General features: G+C 40.9%; 1 protein-coding gene across 27 annotated transcripts in view; it reads right to left on the minus strand.

The window, feature by feature from the left end:
- BAZ2B (bromodomain adjacent to zinc finger domain 2B) overlaps nucleotides 1–24,670 on the minus strand; it is a 277,230-nt gene that overhangs the window by 99,864 nt on the left and 152,696 nt on the right. For 20 of the 27 annotated variants that reach the window (XM_048869525.2, XM_048869524.2, XM_048869518.2 and 17 more), the window contains 6 exons: nucleotides 21,564–21,728; nucleotides 19,865–20,058; nucleotides 12,538–12,756; nucleotides 5,631–6,029; nucleotides 2,429–3,044; nucleotides 1,791–2,084 (listed from right to left, as the gene is read on the minus strand). In XM_048869525.2, the coding sequence (XP_048725482.2) occupies nucleotides 1,791–2,084; nucleotides 2,429–3,044; nucleotides 5,631–6,029; nucleotides 12,538–12,756; nucleotides 19,865–20,058; nucleotides 21,564–21,728 (1,887 nt within the window). The remainder of the gene's footprint in view (nucleotides 1–1,790; nucleotides 2,085–2,428; nucleotides 3,045–5,630; nucleotides 6,030–12,537; nucleotides 12,757–19,864; nucleotides 20,059–21,563; nucleotides 21,729–24,670) is intronic. The other 7 variants (XM_048869532.2, XM_048869516.2, XM_048869528.2 and 4 more) reach the window with 3 other exon arrangements.

A 24,670-nucleotide genomic window follows, 5' to 3' on the forward strand; every position in this document is an offset into this window, starting at 1 on the left:
TGTGCTAAATGTAAACTACTAATAAAAATAAAGGGAAAGCAGCATTTTTCTTCTGCACGGTAAAGTTTTAAAGCTGTATTAAGTTAATGTTCAGCTGTAAACTTTTGAACAACCATCACTTTCTTTTCCAGAGTTTCAAACATTTTAGTTACAAACAACCTCCACTCCCAAGCTGTTCATAACTCTGAGGTTCTACTATACCTCCTCTGTAGTATGCAATGAAAAGTGGGCATCCTTGCAATGAAGAGATATCAAATTTATCAGAAACTAAAGTATTTATAGTATTATTTACATTTATTTCATATGTCCTTTCTCACTGAGTACCAGCTTTGGGCAAAAAAATAAATACATGGACACTGCTTTCTAAGAGTGTGCACTTTTGATGCAAGTAAACTAAAGACAGAGGAACAGTGGAGACTGGATACAGGAAAGCAAGGTGAAACACATCTTTTTAGGTGACTGACTAATGATATGATGGACAAAAAATAACCTTTGATTCCAGAATGGTGGATCTGAGTAGGCAGAAAGCATTATACCATATACTAAAGAAAACATTTAACATAAAACGTATATCAGCTCCATATATAAACAAAATATAGACAAACATGGACATGCCAATTTTTGCACCATGTGTAAACTTATGTTATTAAATAAAACTAGTGCCAGCCAATCAGACTGCTGAAGAGCAATATAAACTTCAGGGGATCAGAATTCAGGTTATTCATAAGATACAGTAAATCTTTATAAACTATAAAACCAATAAGCTTGCATCTAACTGAAAGAGAAAAATAAAAATACGTCATTTCAAAGCCAGTCTTGCATAACAGCAAACAACTTTTCATTAATGGTTAAGCAAGCAACTCTTATTTCACTGCACTCTAAATATGAGGATAAACTGGTTTCTGATTCAACGTCCTTATTTAAAAAACAAAACAAAAACATGTATTTTCATGAGACATATGTAGCACTTTGCTAATTAGCAGCCAAGAGACTCATTGTGATAATTATTGAATATTATGAATTAGCAAGTAAGGGAATGACCATTTACGCAAAAAAAAGTTAAAGATAATACAACACCAAGTGTACTTAAAATTTACTTATTTAAAAGTGTGTCATAAATGTATTAATAAATGGTCTATTGTGAATTTTGCAAAAATAATGAAACTTGTAATACTACAAGTCACTACAGTCAATACTCCTGTTGTGAAGAGTGGTGAGATGGGCAGTTTTTGGTGCAGTTTACAGTATGTAGATTGGCAAGGTTCTACTGTAACGGGAACAGAAAAATACTACTGCCTAGGTCTTGTACCGTAGATCTCAAAGTACTTTAGAAAGGAGATCAGTATCATTATTTCCATTCTACAGACAGAGAATGTGAGGCACAGGGAGATGAAGTGATTTGTCCGAAGTTCAGAACAGAACCTAGACACCCTGAGCCCCAGTCTAGTGCTCTATCCACCATTTGTCACATTGCCTCCCAGAATGCTTACAGAGAGTAATGATCACCCCAGATGTTTTGAATATAAATGCCATATAAAGGTCATATGAATTGACCTTAGCATTCAGGTCCTGGTCCTGAAAGGTGCTGAGTACCCACAACTCTGTTTGACTTCAGTGGAAGTTGCAGGTGATCAGTACCTCTATGGGTCAGGCAAAGGAGAGGAAGGTCAGTATCCAATTGCAACACTGTACGTTATGGACACTGTTATCTTGATTACACTTTTTGAAATACATTTATGAGACACATTTCTCAGACACTACACTTTGTTATATAAAAGACAGTAAGATACCACAGTGTGTACTTGGAGTAAGTGTAGAAGAAGGTGTCCCAAGAAAAACTGGTGACTGGGATTCAGGACATAAGGCAGCAGGAGCAGAGCTTGGAGTCTTTACTACTTGGAGATTAAGTGGTGTAGAGTGAGCTGTGAGACTGATGGAAGAGCTTTTCAGAGAGGAAGTCGTTTTATTCAGTTTCAGTGGCATTTTCTCTCCTTCAGTATCGGTATCAGATTCATCTTGATCTTTGTCATCCTCATCATCATCTTCAGACCCTTCTGTATCTGACTCTGAATTACTGTCAGACTCTGTGGGAAAACAGTAACAAGTACAGGTTACAACTGGACAACCAACAGCACACTGAGAATTGTTCATTGTAGCTTTTTGTCATTCTAGCATTCCTCAAGTCTGTGGATACATTAATTAACAAATGTTTTAATATCATTTACAAGATCATCGTGAATTTACCCAGCCGTTGACATGACTGGAAGCCTTTTAGTATCATTACAAGATCATCGTGAATTTACCCAGCCGTTGACATGACTGGAAGCAGTACAGAACTCAACTCAAGGAGTTGTGGGAGATGTGTTTCTTCATAAAAAATTTAGAATAAAATCTTTAATTTTTTTATATAGAAAAGTCAAATAATAACCTGATTGACTATCATCAGAATCCTCATCATCTTCATCTTCATCATCATCATCGTCATCATCGTCATCATCATCCTCTTCATTTGAGTCATCAGAGTCTTTGCTACTTGGAATGTCAGAATCTGTTCCTCTAAATTGTTCCACTAAAGATTTTGAAGAATGAAGGCGGTGCTGTGTTTTCACTGCTGTTATTGCATTATTGCTGGCTGCTTTTTCCTTTCCCAGACCTGGTAACACAGGAGAGGTAGAGGGCATAACAGGTGTCCTGTTACCAGGTGTTTTTTTCCCACATGTACTTACATTTCCTAGTGAAGAAAAAGGGGCACTGCTAGAAGTAGCTATGTTTTCATTTATCTTGGGCTGGGATTTGGATTTGGTTGTAAGTGCTAGAGGTGCTTCCTGGATGACACTCTGAATTACTCCATTGGGTTGGTGATTACTTAAAAGTGCATTTGTCAAGAATGGATTAGAATGATTGTTTTCTAGAGACGTGTGTTTCTGATGAGCTGGTAAACTAGAGCTTGGTTTTGGACTTGACAAAGCTGTGATAATCTTCTTCAGGTTCTTAGATGATTCTTGTTTCTTTAATTGTGCTGGGAATGTCTGTTTATACTGTTCCTGTAGAAACAGAGAGGCAACAAAATAAAAAAAAGACTGCATCTCACAGGGAAAATTATATTTGTTTAGCCCTCACTATTTGCATCCACAAAAAGCAGTTTTAGAAGGTGGGAGGGTAGGTAGCTCGAGAGCTGGGTAGATGATCAGGTATCAAGTCTAGACTCTCCCTAGATGTTTCATGATAAATCAAATAAAGAAAGATGGCTGACCCAGGGATTCAAGATATTAAGCTGATAGGAGTATTGGTGCAAGCTTTTGAAGCTTCTACTTCAGACTGGAGAGCTATTTTCGCTCTTATCACCTGCTACAGTTATAACTGGAAACTGAGAGTTTACCTCTTATGAAAATAAGTCAATAGGAAAAAAAATTACATGAAACAGGACATGCTCAATGTAGCGTTTATAAGATTTCCATAGCAATTAAAGAAAAAATCCTGGTTTTCTTATTGACACCCAGTAAAAGTCATACAAGTGGATGCAAATCAAATTGTTAGGCAATTCATAAATCTTAAATAATAAATATAACACAGAATACAAAATAATAATGGCTACTAAAAATAACAGGAGATTGAAAGAAGACGGCTGGAATAGCAAAGTTTGACACAGGAATCAATAAAAATATGTTGAACCACTGGGATCATTCCAAAAGTGTTATGCTAGAACACCAGGTTGTTGTTATAGAGATGAGCAGTGGCTGAAAATGCTCAAAGGCAGCATAATTACCCCTTAATTAGGGAAACAAAGATGCTCTTGAAGTCACTCAACAACAACCTTTTTGGAGTGCATGGAGCGGGACTGACAGGCTCCAAAGGGAATCCCATTCCATCCATTTTAACTAGAATTAAATCCTTATCAGGGATGCAACAAATCGGGAAGTTTATAACCTTCATAATCCAGCAAACTGAAATCCTTCCAGATGCACTTACACTGTCTTTAGCGTTTTTTTTTTTTTTTAAAGATATTATATTATGGTATTTCAGACTCCTCAGAATTCTGCGATGTCAAGATAGAAGATACGAAAAAAATATTGCCTCACTTTTCTTCGGCCTGGTCTAAACGACAGGCCTATATTGCCATAACTACATTGCTTGGGGGAGCATGAAAAATCCACACTCCTGAGTGATGTAGTTATACCGACCTAACCCTCCCTGTAGACAGTGCTTTGCCGAGGAGAAAGCTTCTCCCGCCAACATATGTACTGCCTCTCGGGGAGGTGGATTAACTATGCTAATGGGAGAGCTCTTCTCCCTTTGGCATAGAGCGTCGTCATTGAAGCGCTGCAGCTGTGCCAGTGCAGCATTTTAAATGTAAACTTGCCCTTAGTGGATGTCAGACCTTACACATTGCCTTAAAACATGAGTTTCTATTGTTTTATTATTAGTGTCACGGTCCTTTCCCCCTCCCCCCATAGGTCAATGTTTGAAAGCCCTACTGGAGCTTGAAGAAACTCCCAAGTTTTTGCCTTTGCTAATTTTTCAAGGGTCCCCCAATGCAAAAATCCAACCCAATGATTAAGGACTGGAGACTACTCCCAAGAGAGCCAAACATTTTATGGGCTGCCTTCAGAAAATATCCATGTCATAGCCCCCATTAGGTTAGGGCAATGATTTCAGGTGAGACTAACGCTAACACACTACATTATTCTTGCATTGCTGTCTTAGTGCTAAGTTAGGGCTTCCCCCCATTACACTGGTGAGCATTCACACAAATAGTCTCACTGGAATCAATGGCTACTCGTGGAACTAAGGGCCAGATTTTTTAAAGGTATTCAGGACCTAAAAATATAGATAAGTAACTAGTGGGATTTTTAAAATGCCGTAGCCACTAACTTCTATTGATATCAATGAGGGTTGACATTTGTTAAAGCTACTAGATATCTAATTCCCACGGATATCAATAGAAGTTAGTGGCCTATACACTTTAAAAATCCCACTTGGCACGTATCTATATCTCTAGGCACCCAAATATCTTTAAAAATCTGGCCCTAAGAGCTTACCAGCATGAGCACTGGTTGCACAATATGGGCCACAGAGACTTACTGTAAACCTTGTGTGGCACTTTCATTGGCATTCTACTGACATTCAGTGGACTTGTAAGAGACCAGTGTCTGCAGAGTATGAAACTAATCAACCTTGAAACCAAGTATTTTCTGAAAAGCAACTACCGTGGATACTTCATGAACATGTTAGGATATGAGTTGATTTTTCCAAGCTATTGTTTCAGAATACTAAAAGGCACTGCTAATTTACACTACACACTCAGGAACATAAAACCTTTTACCTGAGGTTTAAGATTAGCTGTTCTAAAAGGCAACCAGATAGCATTAAAAGTGATATTAGTGCTCAACCACAAAGATAACCTTCACTAATAAACATCATTCAAAAATCCACATAGATTTTTTTTAAAATATGCCAAGATTAAGTCCTGTGTAATTTAAAACAACAAATATAATTCTCCCACAAAACCCGGATTTTATAACAAAGGACTTGAGAAACATAACGCTATAATTTGTTAAGGAGGACATGCATATAGACACTATGGCTGTAGAACAAAGTCAAGTATTGCTAAACCAGCAATTTCTACTCACCCGTTTTGATCTTACATCACTGGTTAAAGGGCTAGATTCTTCAGAGGTATTTTTATTCCCTGCTTTCAGTAGATCAGGAGAAGGAACTATACGTTTTAAATAAGTTTCCTTTTTGGCTTGATTTACCAAAGACAAAGGTTTCACACTGGGCACCAATCCCGTAGACTGTATTACACTTGTGTGTTTGTTCACAGATTCCTCCTTTGCCTGAGAGCTTTGGAAAATAAAGGGAAGCTGCTGTGACAAAACCTGAGGCTGCTTCTGCTGGGATTGGAATGACGAGGGAGTCTGGGAATCAGACACAAGAGGTATCTGCTGGTGTGTTCTCTTTTCCTGGGACTTTTCATGTGTTTTTTGTCCATCTGCTTTCATGTCTGTTACACCACTATGCATTAGCACCTGTAAAATATTTTACAAAATTGTATAGATTACATACACTAGCCCATTAAATATTTAAGATGACAAACAACATTTTATATAGTTAATCTCCATAAGCAACTACGATTTCCTCAAAACAAGGTAACACATTTATTTTAAAATAATCTTACAATATATTTGATTGCTTGATCTTTTCCCCATAGGAAGTCACTGTTTAATATAAAAATAAGGCCAAAAAAAATCAGTTTTGAAATGTATTCTTGATTATAAACCTAATGGAATGGTAAAATTCTGATATGTATGGGCTATTCCGCTTCTGACTGCAGTTTTCCGAGGCAGTTCAAAACTGTAACAGTCTCTGTGCTAGCCATGCCCCCTTCTCTGACCTGCTGCCAGATGATTCATTCCAAAAATGAGTAAAAACTTCACAGAATAAGATAAGTAAGAATAACTTCAAAGCCAACCAATAAACTACGTACAGTAGGCTATAGCCTACAGGCATAACTATCAAAATTAAACATTGTCCCTTGGCTTGGAAGCTAGCCAGGGAGGGTAGAACTGTGGGAGACACTGTAGCAGAAAGGAAATCATCAAGTAAGAAATTTACCATTCCGCAAGCCCAGCCTATCCCACAGTTCTGATATAGATAGGAAGCAGTGAACAGCCAACCGACGTAGGGAGGGATAGGAAATACAGAATGAGATAAGGAAGAGCCCTTGGAATTAACTGGCGATGCTATTACTGAATCCCTGCATGCAGCACCTTACTGCCAAAGGAGGCTTCTGCAGAAGACATTAAGTCCACTTTGTAGTGTCTAATGAAGATTTTAATCAGTGAAGACCACTTTACTACCCTGCACATCTCTTGTAGTAGAAGCACAAGCTCTTTCCGCCACAAAGTCGCCACAGACCGTGTGGACTGTGCCTTGATTAAGTCTGGAACAGGAGCACTTGACGCACTGTATGCCTTTATGATGCATAGCTTGATCCATCTAGCTAGTAATAACTTAGATACCTGAGCCCTTGGCACTTCAGATGAAAAGTGACAAACAAGGAGCCCGATCTTCTTGTCAGTTAGGTGCACTTGATATAGATCTTCAGTGCTCAGATAGAAGAGGTAATGGTGGTGGCGCCACACTGGCCAAAAGACATGGTTTTCTAATCTGATAGCACTGAAATTGGAACCCGCACTGCAGCTACCAGTGAGACCAGGCATCATTTACCCAGGCCCATTTCTTCATCCAGACCATTTACAACTCACAACATGGTTATTGAAAGGAAAGCGTTAGCTTGCACTGAGGTGATCTTCCAAAGTGATTGGAACTGTACTTTCCTCCAGCCGAGCTTCAACATTAAAGGCCTACTCCTCCTTCTGGACTAGGTTTTGCTCATGGTGTTAAGAATGCAACAAAAATCCTAAGGATCCTGGTAACCCAGTTATCCTGGACTTGCTTTATGAAGCCCGCCACAATATTGCCAGGTGTCAACACAGTGTCATATTCACAGGATCTTCTGGTTCCTTGACAGAGAACCCTCAGGTATCCAGATTTCTCAGAGCAGCCACACTGGCTAAACCAATATTTCCTAAGTGGAACCTACCACTGGTGTTAAAAGCCCTAGCCACATATTTTTTGAGCCACTGACATCAATATCTCCATTCTACCTATCCATCAAAACCTGTTTTCTGGTCACTATTATATCTGCTAGATGAGTTTCTGAACCTGGCAGCTTTATCCCCACTGTGTGTTCCATGACAACAAAGTGGTACTAAGAATCTCAGAATCATTCTTGCCTAAGGTGAATCCATCTTTCCATGCCTTCATTCTGACCAAAGTGACAGCACCCAACAGAAAAGCTGTTGCAAACTTGGGATAAGACTTTCTCACCTCATCTTCTGGATCACCTTTCTTAGAAGTGGAAAAAGTGGAAATGCATATTGCAGAACTTCTGGCCTTCTGTGTGAAAGACCATTCATTCCCAGGGAGGATTTGGGGTTTGTTTCCCTTGTGAAGTTCTTGGACTGCTTTGTATTCTTGTGACTGGTGAATAGGTTAATTGCCAGAAATCTGAACTTCTGACAATCAGAGTGAGGATTTCCTGATTCAGGCACCATTCTGAGTTGTTGACTGCATCTCCTGTGCTGAGTCCTCTTTACTCATTTCATTATCTCCATCACTTCTGCATGTAGAGTTAACATTCCTTCTTCCATCTTGGTTACTGATATATGCCACAGTGGTCATGTTGCCCAACTGGACCAAAACGTGTTTGCCCTCTACATAGTTCTGGAATTTCCATAGGGCTAGCTTGACAGCTCTGAGGTCCAAGAAGTTGATTTTCTTGTTCCTTTCCTTGAAGTTTCAGGTACCTTGCACTGTCCTGTGCCCCAGATGCATTCCCCCTCTCATCAGGCTGGTATTGATCGTGAGTACCTGTGGGTCTGGAAGGCATATGGGAAGACCCTTGTGGATGTACCATGGGATTGTCCACCATCTGATAGTGTTCAACACCTGGCTTGGTACCCGACCTGATCTTGCATGCATTCTGGTGAATGGTTCCATACTTTCAGAAGAAAGGCCCAAAGGCACCTGATATGGAACCTTTCCCAAAGGGTGGCTCCTATACAAGAAACCAAGAGGTCCAGTTGCTGTGGACAATGAGCTATGGTCAGCCTTGCATACTTTACCAACACGGATATCAGGTTCTGGATCTTGGCGAATTTGTCCAGCGATGGGTAAAGCTTTGCCACAGAAGTGTCTATTTCCATTGCCGGGTGAATTCTCTGTGTGGAGCGAGTCAAGGAGCTCTTCTCGATGTTCATCACAAATCTGTGCGCTTGAAGCAGTTCCAGCATCCAGATTGTGACACTGTGTGCTACTGCTTGGGTCAGAGCCCTGATCAACATGTTATTTAGGAAGGGATACAAGTGAGTGCCCTAAGACCTGAGTATGGCTATTACTACCGCCAACATCTTGGTAAAGACCTTGGGGGGCAATAAGAGGCTGAATGGGAGCATTTGGTACTGGTAGCAGGCCATGAAAAATCTCAGCAGTCTACAGTGGGATGGTCGTATGGGAACATCTGCTAGATGTTGTTACTTGCTAGGGTGGAATCTCATTTTCTTCATCCACCTGTTGAGCTGCTTGAGATCCAGAACAGCTGTGAATCCCACCCACACTATCTCCCCTCCATCCCAGTGCTCTTCTGGACGATGAAGAAAATGAAGTAGTCCTAAGAATCTTTCTTCTGAGGAAACCCTCTTGGTCCTATGACCAGGAGATTTGAGATTTCATTTGACACCAGCTTACATTTGACAAAGTTGCTCAAGATGGGGGACTGGCTGAAGATGGGATGGGGTGGGGACCTTAGTTTGAGGGAGTATCTGTGATTCAGTACATCTCTCACCCACTTGCTTGTGGTTGATCAAGACCATATTTTTTGAGAAGTGAGAAATTCTGCCCTCTAGATGCAGTTCTTGGTGGCTGCACATTCCTTTGTTGTTATGTTGGGCTTGTAGAGGCAGTGGATCCAGCTCTTGATTTTTCACCCAATCCCTGGTTCCAGGTTTTTCCCCAATACACCTGTTGTCTTTCCTCTGGTACTTTTGTAAGGATGACGGATGAAAGGTGCATTTTTTTCAAGTTTCTGGGTTTGTAGTCCCATCTCAGAGCACTAAGTGGGATGGGAAAGGATTGTTTGAGTTTGGCAGTGCTTTCTGCCACTATTTTGTCTAGCTTTCCCCCAAAGAGGAGAGAACCTCTGACTTCAGATGAACCCAGAATTTGTTTAGAATGAGCATCAACCTTCCATGAGCCTCTGGCTGCTGAAAATCTCACTGTATCCATTTTGGCATCTGCCACGAAGGCTGCTGCTCGGGAAATCTTCTTAAGCATGCACTGGAATTCAATATTTCTCCACCCAGTGTTCGCAGAGAGAAAAGCGTAGCAAAACTCGATGAAATTGTGTGATACGCCACATCTACCATTAATTAAAGACTTGCATGGTTGTCTGCCCTCACGGCCCCCCCGTGGATAAGTTTACTGGGTGAGGTATTTATGGTAGAGCTTCATGGTCTGCAGAGAAAATGACAAATTATCATCTTGTCTCATACCCCACTCAACATCAACCTGGGTTTCATTTACCTCGAAGGCAATGGAGCCTTCTGAACCAACCAGTTTTATACCAGACATGGAATTTGTACTGCAGCAGAATTTCGGTGACGTTTTAGACACAGTCCACTATGTCAATGTGGGCAGTTACAAACCAGGAGGCACATTGTTGAGGACTGCAAAATGACTCAACTTCCTGGAGGTTTTCCAATCATAATAAAAAGGCTGTGGCTTGGTTTGACCAGATTACATACGCCAAATAAATACTGGAATTCAGGATGGTCTCTGTTCTTCAGGGCCTTAAGGTCCTCCAGCCAGGACACTGTGGTTCCTGCAAAGCATGTAGCTGCCACAGATGCTCTAAGTATGGCCAACAAAGCTTCAAAGTACCTTCTGAGAATGGCTTCCATCTTTTTGTATTAGTTGTATCTTTGGGGAAGAAATCCCCTATAGATGGGATTACTCTATCTTTTGCTAAAGATGCCACAGCAGCATTGCTCAGTGGTATATCTGTAATGGCATTTTTTGGTTCTTGCACTTTATAATACCTAAGTGCATGCCTGCTAGTGCATTTACCCTCATCAGGGGTTTCCCATTCCTCTTTGATCGCATTCTAGAAGGATGTCTCGGATTATGATTTAGAAGGCAGGTACTGTATTTGCCTTTAGGATTGCCCTCTAGCACCTGCTCAGGTTGGATCTGGATCATGGCTGCAACCTTTCTGCACACTGTTTCAAACATTTTAAGAGGAAAAAAACCTTTTTTGTATTTTTTCCACGTCCTGCTCAGAGCCTGAATCTGAGCATTCCCCTTCCTCAGTAGAGACGGAGGCGTCTGAGTCAGAGGACAAATACCTCTTTGTTTTTTGTTGGGGGTTTTTTTTTTGGGGGGGGAGAGGGGGTTAATACTATCTCCTTTCTTTTTTGCTCTTTTTGAATTTTTTAGTTTTTTAGCCCTCTTTCCAGATGTTGCCATTCAGCTGTGGCTAGGGCTTACCTTTTATGGTTTGCTTTATGCAGTGCTTTGAGTCCTCCAGATAAATCTTCCTCCATGCCCTCCCCCTCAGGGTCCCACTCTCCCAACCTGGGAAATGGGGTTTCATTGCCAGAGTTCCCTGATTCTAGCTCTGAGTACAAGCACTGCTTCTCTCCCTAGGGAACTTAGAGGGAGACCTGGAGCCCTTTACAGGTTTTTTCTTTCTGGTCCTGTTCTGCCCTGAGACTTCCCCCCTGGACTGGCTGGTTGAAGTCCTCCTAGTCATTGGAATCTCTCCCCGCTCTGCTTTGTGTCCACAGATTGGGCTTTTCTATGTTGGAGTGGTGCTTTCTTGGGAAGGGGGGGGGGGGGCGGACCTGAAGTGCCTATCCAACTTACAGCCTATGCACTTGCAGTAGAAGGGCTGGCTGGCTCAGAACTGGCAAAGCACAATTCGCCTTCTGAAGAGCCTGTAAAAGCTGCCTTGCAGAACACCACTTGGATTTAGCTTGATGTTAGCATGACAGCTCTGCCATGCAAGGGGCAGAGGAATCCCACAGGGAGACACTGAAGTGCCAGTTCTGGGTGGCTGAGACCACCCCACGGCTCAACGTCTGATCCACAAGAGGGAAAAGAAAGACAGGCTGCTTACTTTTGCTACTGTCTGAAAAAAATTAAAAAAAACAACCTGTCAAAGAAAATTTGGGAGCAAAGTGAACCTCCACTTGACTGCTGCCACAAAGGCAGAAGATCAGGCAGCAGGCTAGAGAAGAGGATCTGGCTAACACGAAGCTGTGCTACAACTTTGAATTGCCTCTGGAAACTGCAGACAAGAAGGGAATAGCCAATATGTATCAGAATTGTGGGAATAGAATATTGAGATTCCCATCCTGCTTTACTGGGTTTGGGTAGGGTAAAGGGTATACTAAGAAAAGAGCAGCTATGAACAGAATGCAGTATCCATGGTGACATACAGTTCAACTAAACTTTACAGCACAAAGTACTTAATTTGTCTCTACATATAGTATATATTTTCCAGTTTATAATAAAAATTACCTCCAGATCAAGCATTTCCTAGAAATTAACAACCAGCTGAGTTAAGGGCGCTTTTTACTTTGAGCAAGCCATTAACTCCCAGGAAATGCTCTTCCCTGCCAAGTATTAATTCTTAAACAATGCCTCAGCTGGTACAAATCTGAGTTTAATTTTTCAGAGTAGCAGCCGTGTTAGTCTGTATTCGCAAAAAGAAAAGGAGTACTTGTGGCACCTTAGAGACTAACCAATTTATCTGAGCATAAACTTTTGTGAGCTACATCCGATGAAGTGAGCTGTAGCTCACAAAAGTTTATGCTCAAATAAATTGGTTAGTCTCTAAGATGCTACAAGTACTCCTTTTCTTTTTTCAGTCACAAAATTGCTAGCTGTACAATCACTATACAGCTATCATACCTTATTCTTGTTTTTATGTTGTGCTTCATTCTCTGAATCAGAATCATCATCTTCACTTTCTTCAATGCTTTGATCTTCCTCCTCCTCCTCCTCCTCCTCCTCATCTTCTTCTAGATCATCTGAGTCACTACTACTAATGCCTTCACTTGAGGTGTCCGAAGAGGAGCCTGAATCACTATCACTATTGCTGGAGCTTTCTACTGCTTTCTTTCTTGGTTTCTAGAGAGAAGATAAAAACTTTATTAATGGTAATCTTTAATTTGTTACATTATCCATCTCTTCTTGACATGGTCTTATCGGTCTTGACTAATATTATCAGCAATTCTCTAGCGTACCTTATTCTCCTGATGTTCTTCGGAAAGAAGAAAGAGGAACTATAAAATGAATACATTAACCATATCTGGTGACCTGTATCCCACTGAATGTGAGAACACACTGTCATCAATTTTAAGGACAATATGAGAGATTCTTTGTGTAACTGCCAAATTCAGGCCTAGACAATTGGGTGACTACACAGAGTGTGTGTTCTAACAAGCCTGAAAACAATAAAACCTACAATAAGCTCCATCAAGATATTTCAATAATCATGCTGTGACAATTTGGTTAATCTGTCTTTGTACAACGTATTAATTTTGTTTGATATTGTGGCCCCTCTATGTTGTCTGTGTCAGACTGCAAACTCTATTTTGAACGAGGGGCTGGTTGCCTTCTCACTTCCATGTTGGACTTAAATGCTGAGGGGTGCTGAAGGGAAGTGGGGGGCGGGGCAGGGAATGGTGCCTACAAGTCTGTCTTTGAAAGGGACAGAAATTAAGGGCTATTAACTAGTTATTAACTAGTTAAGGGCTATTAACTAACATAGTGTTTCTATTGCTTAGTGCTATAAATTTGCATGGCATTTCCAGGAAGGAAGAGATGGCCCCTGCGTCAAAGCGCTTAAAATCTGTAATAGGCAAGCACAGGAAACAAACAAGAGAAGGTAGCAACAAGGTGACAAAAATACAGAAGATGACATGAAATATATATTGAAATTTCAAAGAACAGATTTTGAAATGTGATAGATGAGGCTTGCAAAGTTAGCCAAACAAGTGTATTTGCTTTCAGGAGGGACTCTTGAAACATTAAGACAGGGATGTCACATCAGATGTAAGGGGCAATGTGAAAAAAAAAGGCATGAATGCACTTACGGTGAAGGCAAAAAGCATAAAGGCAAGTATTGACAGAGTGCAAGTTATAAAGGTAGAGGGTAGGGAGAAACAAGGTTTAAGATGTAGGCAGGGACAGAGGAGTTGAACAGCACCTTGAAAGCAAGGATGAGATGTGCGTAAACTAGATACAGATACATGGAGCACTGAAGAGGTCGTAGGGAGAATGAGATAGTGTCAGACCAGTATGAAGGGAAAATAATTTACACTGCACTATGCAGACACATTGAAGAGCAGAACATCAGGGTGTCTGGAAAGAACAAAGTGACAATACTTTTAAGTTACAATAGTAATGGGAATGTCTAAGAAAGCACCTTTAGAAAGAATTTTTTTTCTTTACTTCCTTTTTAAAAGGAATATATCAGAAGATTGGTATAGTCAATTAGCTTTTTATCATGGCTACTGAACAGTAATCATATTACTGAAACAATAGGAGCCTAAAAAGAATTGAGAATTCTATGCTGAAATCCCAAAATTTGTTGTTTTAAGAGGATTTATTGGAATTAATTGTATGGACTGCTAACCATGTATGGACTGCTAACTTGTGATACACCTGGGCTGAATTTACACGAGGGTGGAGCTATTTGGCATTTGCGATAGTTATTAAACACAGCATTTAGAACAAATGAACGTTTAATTATTGGTCAATCATAGAGTTTTCATTTCTGTTCTGGGCTTGTCAAGATTGGTCTGACTGCTTCAGTAGGGCTTTTGCCATGTCTTTACCCTATATGCAATACTGTGACTCATGATATTTAAAACACTATAAAACAGGTACTTATATCCTGTGCAACTGGTTTCAGTGGAGCTGCTTCTGTTTATTCAAGGTCAGAATCTGGTCCTAGATGTTTAGTGATTGATCCTCTTTATATCATATTTAAATGTCTTTATCTTCCTTTCAAATACTAGGCACAGAAGTAGGATGTGTCTTCATGAAGGTTAAGGTCTTAAAATGAAACAGAACACCATGATTTGCAAGCAGTAAAATGAGCAGAACTTCCTGAGATCAGATATATAGGACAGTATTTAAAATGGGTGTTTACCACACAATGATGATATTTACCTCTACTGTGATACCCATCAGGAACAGTATCCCCGATAATGTCACGGCAAACCTGGTGACTGAACTTTGTGACTTTGTCCTCACCCATAACTATTTCAAATTTGGGGACAATGTATACCTTCAAATCAGCAGTACTGCTATGGGTACCCGCATGGCCCCACAGTATGCCAACATTTTTATGGCTGACTTAGAACAACGCTTCCTCAGCTCTCGTCCCCTAATGCCCCTACTCTACTTGTGCTACATTGATGACATCATCATCATCTGGACCCATGGAAAAGAAGCCCTTGAGGAATTCTACCATGAGTTCAACAATTTCCATCCCACCATCAACCTCAGCCTGGACCAGTCCACACAAGAGATCCACTTCCTGGACACTATGGTGCTAATAAGTGATGGTCACATAAACACCACCCTATACCGGAAACCTACTGACTGCTATACTTACCTACATGCCTCCAGCTTTCATCCAGACCACACCACACGATTCACTGTCTACAACCAAGCTCTAAGATACAACCACATTTGCTCCAACCTCTCAGACAGAGACAAACACCTACAAGATCTCTATCAAGCATTCTTACAACTACAATACCCACCTGCTGAAGTGAAGAAACAGATTAACAGAGCCAGAAGAGGACCCAGAAGTCACCTACTAAAGGACAGGCCCAACAAACAAAATAACAGAACGCCACTGGCCGTCACCTTCAGCCTCCAAGTAAAACCTCTCCAACGCATCATCAAGGATCTACAACCTATCCTGAAGGACGACCCATCACTCTCACAAATCTTGGGAGACAGGCCAGTCCTTGCCTACAGACAGCCCCCCAACCTGAAGCAAATACTCACCAGCAACCACACACCACACAACAGAACTACTAACCCAGGAACCTATCCTTGCAACAAAGCCCATTGCCAACTGTGCCCATATATCTATTCAGGGGACACCCTCATAGGGCCTAATCACATCAGCCACACTATCAGAGGTTCATTCACCTGCACATCTGCCAATGTGACATATGCCATCATGTGCCAGCAATGCCCCTCTGTCATGTACATTATCATATACATTGGTCAAACTGGACAGTCTCTACGTAAAAGAATAAATGGACACAAATCAGACGTCAAGAATTATAACATTCAAAAACCAGTCGGAGAACGCTTCAACCTCCCTGGTCACTCAATTTCAGACCTAAAAGTCGCAATTCTCCAACAAAAAAAACTTCAAAAACAGACTCCAATGAGAAACTGCAGAATTGGAATTAATTTGCAAACTGGACACCATTAAATTATGCCTGAATAAAGACTGGGAGTGGATGGCTCATTACACAAAGTGAAAACTATTTCTCCATGCTAATTTTCCCACTACTGTTACTCACACCTTCTTGTCAACAGTTTGAAATGGGCCATCCTGATTATCACTACAAAAGTTTATTTTCTCCTGCTGATAACAAGTCACCTTAATTGATTCGTCTCGTTACAGTTGGTACGGCAACACCCATTTTTTCATGTTCTCTGTGTATATATATCTTCCTACTGTATTTTCCACTGCATGCATCTGATGAAGTGGGTTTTAGCCCACAAAAGCTTATGTCCAAATAAATTTGTTAGTCTCCAAGGTAACACAAATACTCCTTGTTTTTTTTACAAATATAGAGGCATAGTTATTTAGTTATCTAAGGCAACTGGCAAGTATTTAAGTGTCCAAATTCCATGGACATCTTTGAAAATATCAGCCTATGCCTCTCAAAGTATCTCAGGACTACTTCTTGATTCCACTTTACTACTGAACTAGGAAAAAATGACCATCTTCACACTCCTTTTACCTTCAGACAAGGCACAGACATCAAAAATAGTGAAGTACTCTTTAGCATCAGACCTTTCAGTGCAGTCTTTACTTTTGCCCATTTGTTTTCCTCCAGCAATCTTCCATGTGCCCAACAGATCACTCAAAATCCCACCCTAATCCCTTCCCACATTTTTAACTTCAGTTCAACTCCTCAACCTTTGAGTTTCTATTTAAAATGACAAACACAAACCGGTAAGTGACACAAAAGTACTCCTTTTCTTTTTGGGAATACAGACTAACACGGCTGTTACTCTGAAACCTGACAAATGTAACAATTGCTCCAGGTACAGAAACAGGGGAGGGAAAAAATGTAACAGAAGAGGGGATTGCTGAGTTCTTGTTTATAGCTTTCTGTATGTCTTGACACCAGTGGGTTGAAACCCAATTGAAATCTTCTATTGATGAAGGGCTATCAGGTCCATGGTGCTTCTGATCCAAGCCTGGATCTGTGGAGAAGGGTTCAGGATGAAGAACACTAACTGGGACAGAATTAGAAAGTTCTGATTTAAAGAAAGTCAGTATCATTTACAAAAAGATATGAGAACCAACAAATCTAGGGTTACATTATGAGGGAAATGACAACAGAAACATTTTGACAGACAAAAGCTCTGGACATTCTGTAATTTACCCAGCTTTGGATGCAATAGTGAAAACAGTCAAATTGTGTAAGTAGTATACATGGCAAACTATCGGAATAGATAAAGAACTGTCTTGGTTTTAAAGCCAAGTGATACTTGGTGAATTGAAACAATAGAGGTGGAAGGTGGCACCTAAGAGCAGTCACACGACAAAATCTACCGATGATTCAGACCTGGTAGTTAAAGGAAACAGACAACACAAAGAAGAGGGGAGGAGGGACTGTGAAAATCAGAATGATTTCTACAGACTAAAATCAAAGGCCGGTAATTGGCTTATCCAGCTCAGTTTGGAGACTGAGGCTTAGGTCCAAAAGATGAAATGTGAATGATTTCTACTGTTTCATGGTTATGCCACAAACTACTCTGCAAGAAGAGAAATTTGGAGGTAATGACAGATAAAATTCCAATACCTTTGGCACTATGCTTAATGGCAGTAAAAAGCAAGCAAACACCTGGGATACATAAAGAGAGGTATTATTAAAGATACTGTGTCCTGGGAAATTCCTTACTTGTGTATGAGGCAGAAACGTGGCCACATTTGCATGCAAATCTTATGAACTGATACAAAATTATTCTTCAACTGCTCCATTTCTAAATTTAATCTACAAGTCTGGAGTATCTACAAAGCATAATAAGATTCCAACATGTATAGCAGAACATTCCAATGCATTTGAAGGTTGTTAGAGGGTGCATGTTTAAACAGTATTCTGAGGTAAAATGTGTTTTATACTTTTGGTGGGATGGATTTTGTGAAAAGACTCCCCAGATAAGCTTGGCATCAAGGTAAAAGAGAGTAAGGAAGTTATCCAAGCCTGCATCTTAAAACACCTAAAAATCTTAGATTTTTAAATGTTTTGCATGTCCCAAGCCACACAAAAAAATAAAATTAAAAAATATAGTGTTTGAAAATGTAGTGTGGAACAGCAACGATCTAATAAAAGCCCATATCGAGAAAACTCTAATTAAGATTTTCAGGACTAAGTGTGAGTATTTTAAGGTAGATTGCTGGATATAAACATCAAATCTACTTCAAAAATTCTGACTAAAGTTCACATTTAATTCATTTCACTTAGAGCATTTGGAGCATATAGACCGGGGTGGGCAAACTTTTTGGCCCGAGGGCCACATCTGGGTGGGGAAACTGCATGCAGGGCCATGAATACAGGGCTGGGACAGGGGGTTGGGGTGTGGGAGGGAGTGCGGGGTGCAGGGAGGGGCTCAGGGCAAGGGGTTGGGGCAGAGCAGGGGTGCAGGGTTTACGAGGGGGCTCAGGGAAGGGGGCTGGGGTGCAGGAGGGCTGCAAGGTGCGGCAGACGGCTCAGGGCAGGAGGCTGGGGTGCAGGAGGGGGCTCAGGGCAGGGGGCTGGGGTACAGGAGGGGGTGCACAGTGCAACAGGGGCTCAGGACAGGGGGTTGGGGTGCAGGAGGGTTGCGAGGTGTGGCAGGGGGCTGCGCAGGAGGGGTGCGACAGGGGGCTCAGGACAGGGGGTTGGGGTGCAGGAGGGGGTTGAGGTGGAGGCAGGGGCTCAGGGCAGGAAGTTGGGTCCAGGGCGCAGAAGGAGTTTGAGGTGCGGGCTCCGGCCTGGCACCGCTTACCTGGAGCGGCTCCAGGGTGGCAGCGGCGCCCCATGCTCCTGGCCAGCAACACGTCCCTTCGGCCTCTGGGGGAGGGGAGGCAGAGGGCTGAGCACAACACAAGAGCAGTGTGCAGAGCCCTCTGCTGCCCCTCCCGCAGCGGCTGCAGGGACATGGTGCCAGCCGTTTCCTGGAGCAATGCGGGGCCCGCGGCACCACAGGAGTGGTAATCCCGCGGGCCAGATCCAAAGCCCTGAGGGGTCGGATCCAGCCCACAGACCCTAGTTTGTCCACCCTTGGTATAGACCATTGTAACGGGAAGAGGCAAGAAGGTTATGGTATCAAGTGACTCACAAAAAGTATCAGAATTAATGCACTTCTGTCCTTTGACATTTAATCTAGTTATTGGCAGCCGCTGTCCAAGTGCCATCCTTTCCAACCACAAGGAGACCGAGTTCTAGCCTCCAGTTTTCTATTGCTTGGACATAAGTAACTTGGGACTCAGTGAAGCGAAGTACTTAAACACGTGTCTAACTAAGCATGTGAGTAAGCCTACTTCAGTGCAACTACTTGTGCTTAAAGTTAGGCATATGCTTAAGTACTTTGCTGAATCGAGGCCACTAACAGTACTTCCATTCCCTCATAGATAGGAACTCCCGCATGGGAAGATATATGAATCTCTTCTCGAAGTGCCGGAACATTCTTTTTGCTATGAAATTCAATGTTATCTTCCCATGCATGACCAAGTATGACTGATCTACTCAGGTTAGCAGAACGTACACATAAAGCTCTATGCCCATTAACTAAAAACCAGCATTAATCAACTGGTGCCAGGTGAGAGATCCTGCATTAGTGAAAAAGGAAATCCCAAAACATTGGCAAAGGGGAATAAAACACTTTATAATATAATCTTCATTGCAGACCATGGAGTTTTAAAGGCCAATACTATAATCTTACATCTTTAGCCATGAATCATCAGCTTTTTTAAGTTATTTACCTTATCTTTGATTTTGTCAGCTCTGGTATCCAAAAGCTTGTTTTTGTTTTGTTCCTGGTTACATTTGCGACCTCCCCCTCCTGAGGTTATAGCCTTTGCTTGTCCTGCAGAACTTGCAGTGGTAGTAAGCAATATGGATGTGTTGACCCCAGATACTGATGTTGTACTGTTCCCATTTACTGATCCATTCACACCTTAGAAAAAAAAATTAAAAACTGTGGTTTACAGAATCGTAGACATAAAGAAGTCACTTCTGTGGTGAGTTATGGTCATATTAGCCTATATTAGGGGTACCTGTAGCAAGAGGTACAGATAAAGACATATTTAAATATTCAAAGACATATTTAAATTCTAAAATATACTGTCCTATAAAACACTGCTACCCCAAGAAAAGGAGTAATTTGGAAGAGGGGGTTGTTGTTTGTTGTTGTTTTTGAGGAAAACATGACAATACCAATAAGGAGACATAAAAGACAGGCTTGAATAATTTGTAGTTTACTGTCAGAAATCAAGAATTGTCTGTTTTCAACAATACACTTAGACATTAGTCAGTAAAGATATAATTTACTCTGTTCAAAATAAAGAGCTTAAAAACATACACTGTGCTAAGCCTCTGCTAGGAGGAATCCCTTCATATCTTAAAGATAGAGAGAGAAGTGTGTGTAGGAAGCTGCATCCACAGCTTGTTATTGTACAAGGCCTGTTGGGGAGTGGAGAGATATCAATGAAGAAAAAGTGAGAAACTTGAAAGAATTTCATTTGAAATCAGACAAGTTTTAGTTTTGCATATTAGTTTCAAAAACTAAGTTTTTCAAGAGGTAATCCTTGACACACACATAATTTCCCATTCTGGGGTTCTGGAATCTTGAGCACGTGGACTTGGGAGCATGGAAGAGGATGCTAAAAACTTCCTGATTACTGCCCATCCATCAAGATCTCAGTTAAACAATATAAATTATAATTTATACTATATAGAGAGAGGATATGTGATTGCACTGGATAAAGGTTTTATTGGTGAGAATTTGGAAAGATTGCAGTAAGAAATCTGAAGGCCATGTTCGCTGCTGCACCTCCATCTGTTTTAAAGAGCCAGCATTTAGAGGCTTGCACAACTAAGGCACAAGTCCTGAACTCGGCACCTGACCCAAATGCCTGGGCTTAATGACACACAGGGTGCAGGTGTGTGCAGGGGGAGGGGTCCTCTATCACTACCACCAGCCAAATCTCCTGGGGAAGCGACGTGAAAAACAAGAACATCTGTAAAATTATGATATCCCATGGCTGTTCCCCGCCTTTCCCTGCATGCTGCTGCCCTGGAGGTGGGTACAGTCCCCCACAGCCAGCCCCCAACTTTGACGACGTAATGGAACAATATTCGCTACAGGTGACCAAATATAGACTTATATATCAACCTACTCCTTTAAAAACAAATCTGCTATGCATGCTCGGTATGCAGTGATCTAGATATAATCATAGAAAAACAAGAAATCAAAAATATATGTCCTAGAAGTGGTATTCAGTGACTGAAAGCCCATACTTAGATACCTGATGCCCCACTGCCAAAATAAACTCATACTAAATTGTTTAGATATGGCAAGGATGATGATGATGAATTCAAAGTAAAACTCATGCACACTACCAGAAACAGATGGTATAGGGCTCAGGCTTGTTTTATTCACGTTACAACTTCAGCTGTTACCTTTTTCTAAACCACCTCGACTATTTTTCCCTGTATTTCTTGAATGGAATGAACTGGAATCATGATTCTGGGCAGGAGGAGCAAATAGTGGTGGAATTCCCAGAAGAGGTGGAAAAAAAGCAGCCCCTGTACGAGTGTGCACATCTGTTCGCCACCATTCTGAACCTCAAAGAAGAAGAAAAAGGAAAAAACCCAAACATTAGTTATCCCACTCAATTTATTTTTTTAATCTTCATCTAATGAAGCTTCTGTATGCAATTTACAGCAGATCCACAAAATAAATTCTGCCTATTTTAAAGTGGGGACAGGATTTATCAAAAGTGCCTAAGTGACTTAGAAGGACAAGTGTCACTGACTTTCTCTGGAATTTACATTCTGAAGTCATTTAAGAGCTTTTGAAAATTACACCCTTAATTTTTATTCATTCCCATTTTGAAAACAAGCATGTGAAAAAAAAAACAAATAAGTTGCAATACTGAGGTGACCACACCAAAATTACATTGGTCGAAAACACCATCAGGAAACACAGTCACTTTTGCATGCTTATTGTCCACCCCGTGAAGAGTGAAAGTGAGTCACTGCTGTGCCTCTTAAGAGGTACAGCCCAGAACTCCCAAGCCAGGGAGACAAGATGCTATGGTGCCTTTATGTAAGGTTTGAATCCTCCCAATTTTGATCTACTCTTGGTTCTATATCGTAACTTGAACACCCCTGGGGACCTCTCCAAGTTGAGACAGCCTGAGGCTTCCCTGTGGTAAACAATGATGCCAGGAACCTGATGCCAGGAACAGCTCGGCCCCATACATGACCATTGAGCCCCCAGCCCTGCCTCAGTTTGCCCCCTACACCAACACTTGGGGGGAAAAAAAGGTCCTTAAAAGGCAATCTTTTTGTTGTTTTTTTACAGAGCATGCACAAGGGGGTGGGGGGGAAATCCTCCCACAACCAGAAAGGGCTGTCAGGGCTCCTTTATGCCACTCCTGGACTTCTACACAACATAAAGAGGTCTGAGTAGGGGATGAGAATCTCACTTTGGAATAAACTGATATATCACGTTGAAATAAACTGATAATGTAACATGGTTTGTTGTGTTTCTAACAAAACAGGAAATCAGTTTTAGTCTTGATTAATTCATGAAATCTCCTTTTTTCAGGCAGATCAAATATACAACCATTTGACATGGTCCCTTTAAAATTCAATTATTTTGGTTACTAACAGAGCAGCATCTTCGAATTTTTATGGCATCTTTCACCTGGAAAGTGCCCAAAATACTATATATTAAATATTGTACATAAAACAGAGACATGGTGGGTGAGGTAATAATATCTTTTCATTGGACCAACTTCCGTTGGTGAAAGAGAGGAGCTTTTGACCTTACACAACGCTCAAGCTAGTCCAATAAGAGACATTACCCGCTCTCTAATATCCTGGGACGAACACGGCTACAACATTACTGCAAATAGACTATACATATGGCACCTCAGACACACAGCCATCTCTGATGCAGAGATTAGTAGTGAGGTAGACAACCTGTGGACCGTTCACTGCCCAACAATGTTGATGCCTGAACTTGCAGGGGATCCATGATGGCATACAGATCAGCCCAAGAGAATGGTTTTGCAGTATCAGGGCCATACTTTGTAATAGCTGTTGAAGTTACTACAGTGGAGCCAACTTAAAAACACTTGTTAGAATTAACACATTTATTCAGCAACAAACCAAAACACACAGCATAATCCAGAAAAAAACTTTTACATCACTTCTAAAGGAATAAAACTGTTAAAAGAACAAGCTCCTTTGCTTAGAAAAATAAAAATAAAATAAAATAAAATAAAAAACCAACCCCCAAAACTGGTAAAACAACTGGTTCATGTTTAGGCAAGGGAAGACCTTTTAGAAGCTTCACTTAAATAAAAGTGGGGGGAAGTCATGATTTTATACTACTTGTAACAAAGGAGTGACAGAAATAAGATCTGTAAATGCAAATATAACATAGGTACAAAAGTTTGGACTTAATAAAACAAAGCAGTTAAGCAAGTCTGTACTGCTACATAAAATACTGTAGCTTCTGAAAGAGACAGGGAACTTACAGTTTCCTTCATGGCTTGCCACACTGTTTTTTTGTTTGTTTGTTTTTGTTTTTTAAGTGGTGGTAGCAGCTCTTTTGATTGGGTTGATCAACATTAAGGAAAGAAATTGTTATAATATATTATGCTATTTTACTCACCAAAAACCCCCCAAATAACCTCTCTCAGCGTTGCTGATCAGGCCAATGGAGCATAAGATTATAGAGTAAGCTTCCAAGGGAAATAATGGAATCCCTATTACCAATATGATTAAAAGTATAGACTGACAGAGCAGTAGAAATACACAGTAGGGAACAATCTGCACAGGTAACAGGATAGACTAGATGACAAATAGGCCTTTTATATCTGATTCATGTCATTTTCTGAATTAGTGTCCTCCTCTTGGAAATTGCTCCTTTAAGGGTTTCTGTGTGCAATTATGCTTTAAAATATATATATATAGATACACTTTAAAAAAGCAGCAGGCATATGCATCAGCTTTGAGTAAGTTCTGTGTGATCAAGTTGAGAACCTGAAGAATCCAGGATTAAACAAAGACTGTGAATGGCTAGCCAACTACAAAAGCAGTTTCTCCTCCCTTGGAGTTCACACTTCAACTGCTAGAAGAGGGCCTCATCCTCCCTGATTGAATTAACCTCATTATCCCTAGCCTGATTCTTGCTTGCGTATTTATACCTGCCTCTGGAAATTTCCACTACATGCATCCGACTAAGTGGGTATTGACCCATGAAAGCTTATGCTCCAATACATCTGTTAGTCTATAAGGTGCCACAGGACTCTTTGCTGCTTTTGAAGAATCCATTGCTCCACTCCACAGGAATGCTTTCATTTTTAAAGAGATGATACCAACTTCAATACAGTTTGAAGATGGAAATTGTACCAACAGGAGGCAAATTCTGCTGTTATTTACACGGATGTCAATTTCTCTAGTGAAGGTAATAAAGTTACACCTGATTTACACCAGTGTAAGGGAGAGTAGAATTTAGCCTTTTATTTTAAACAGTCATTTACAATTACTAT

Source organism: Caretta caretta, chromosome 11, assembly GCF_965140235.1.
Source record: "Caretta caretta isolate rCarCar2 chromosome 11, rCarCar1.hap1, whole genome shotgun sequence".
Classification (NCBI taxonomy): domain Eukaryota; kingdom Metazoa; phylum Chordata; order Testudines; family Cheloniidae; genus Caretta; species Caretta caretta.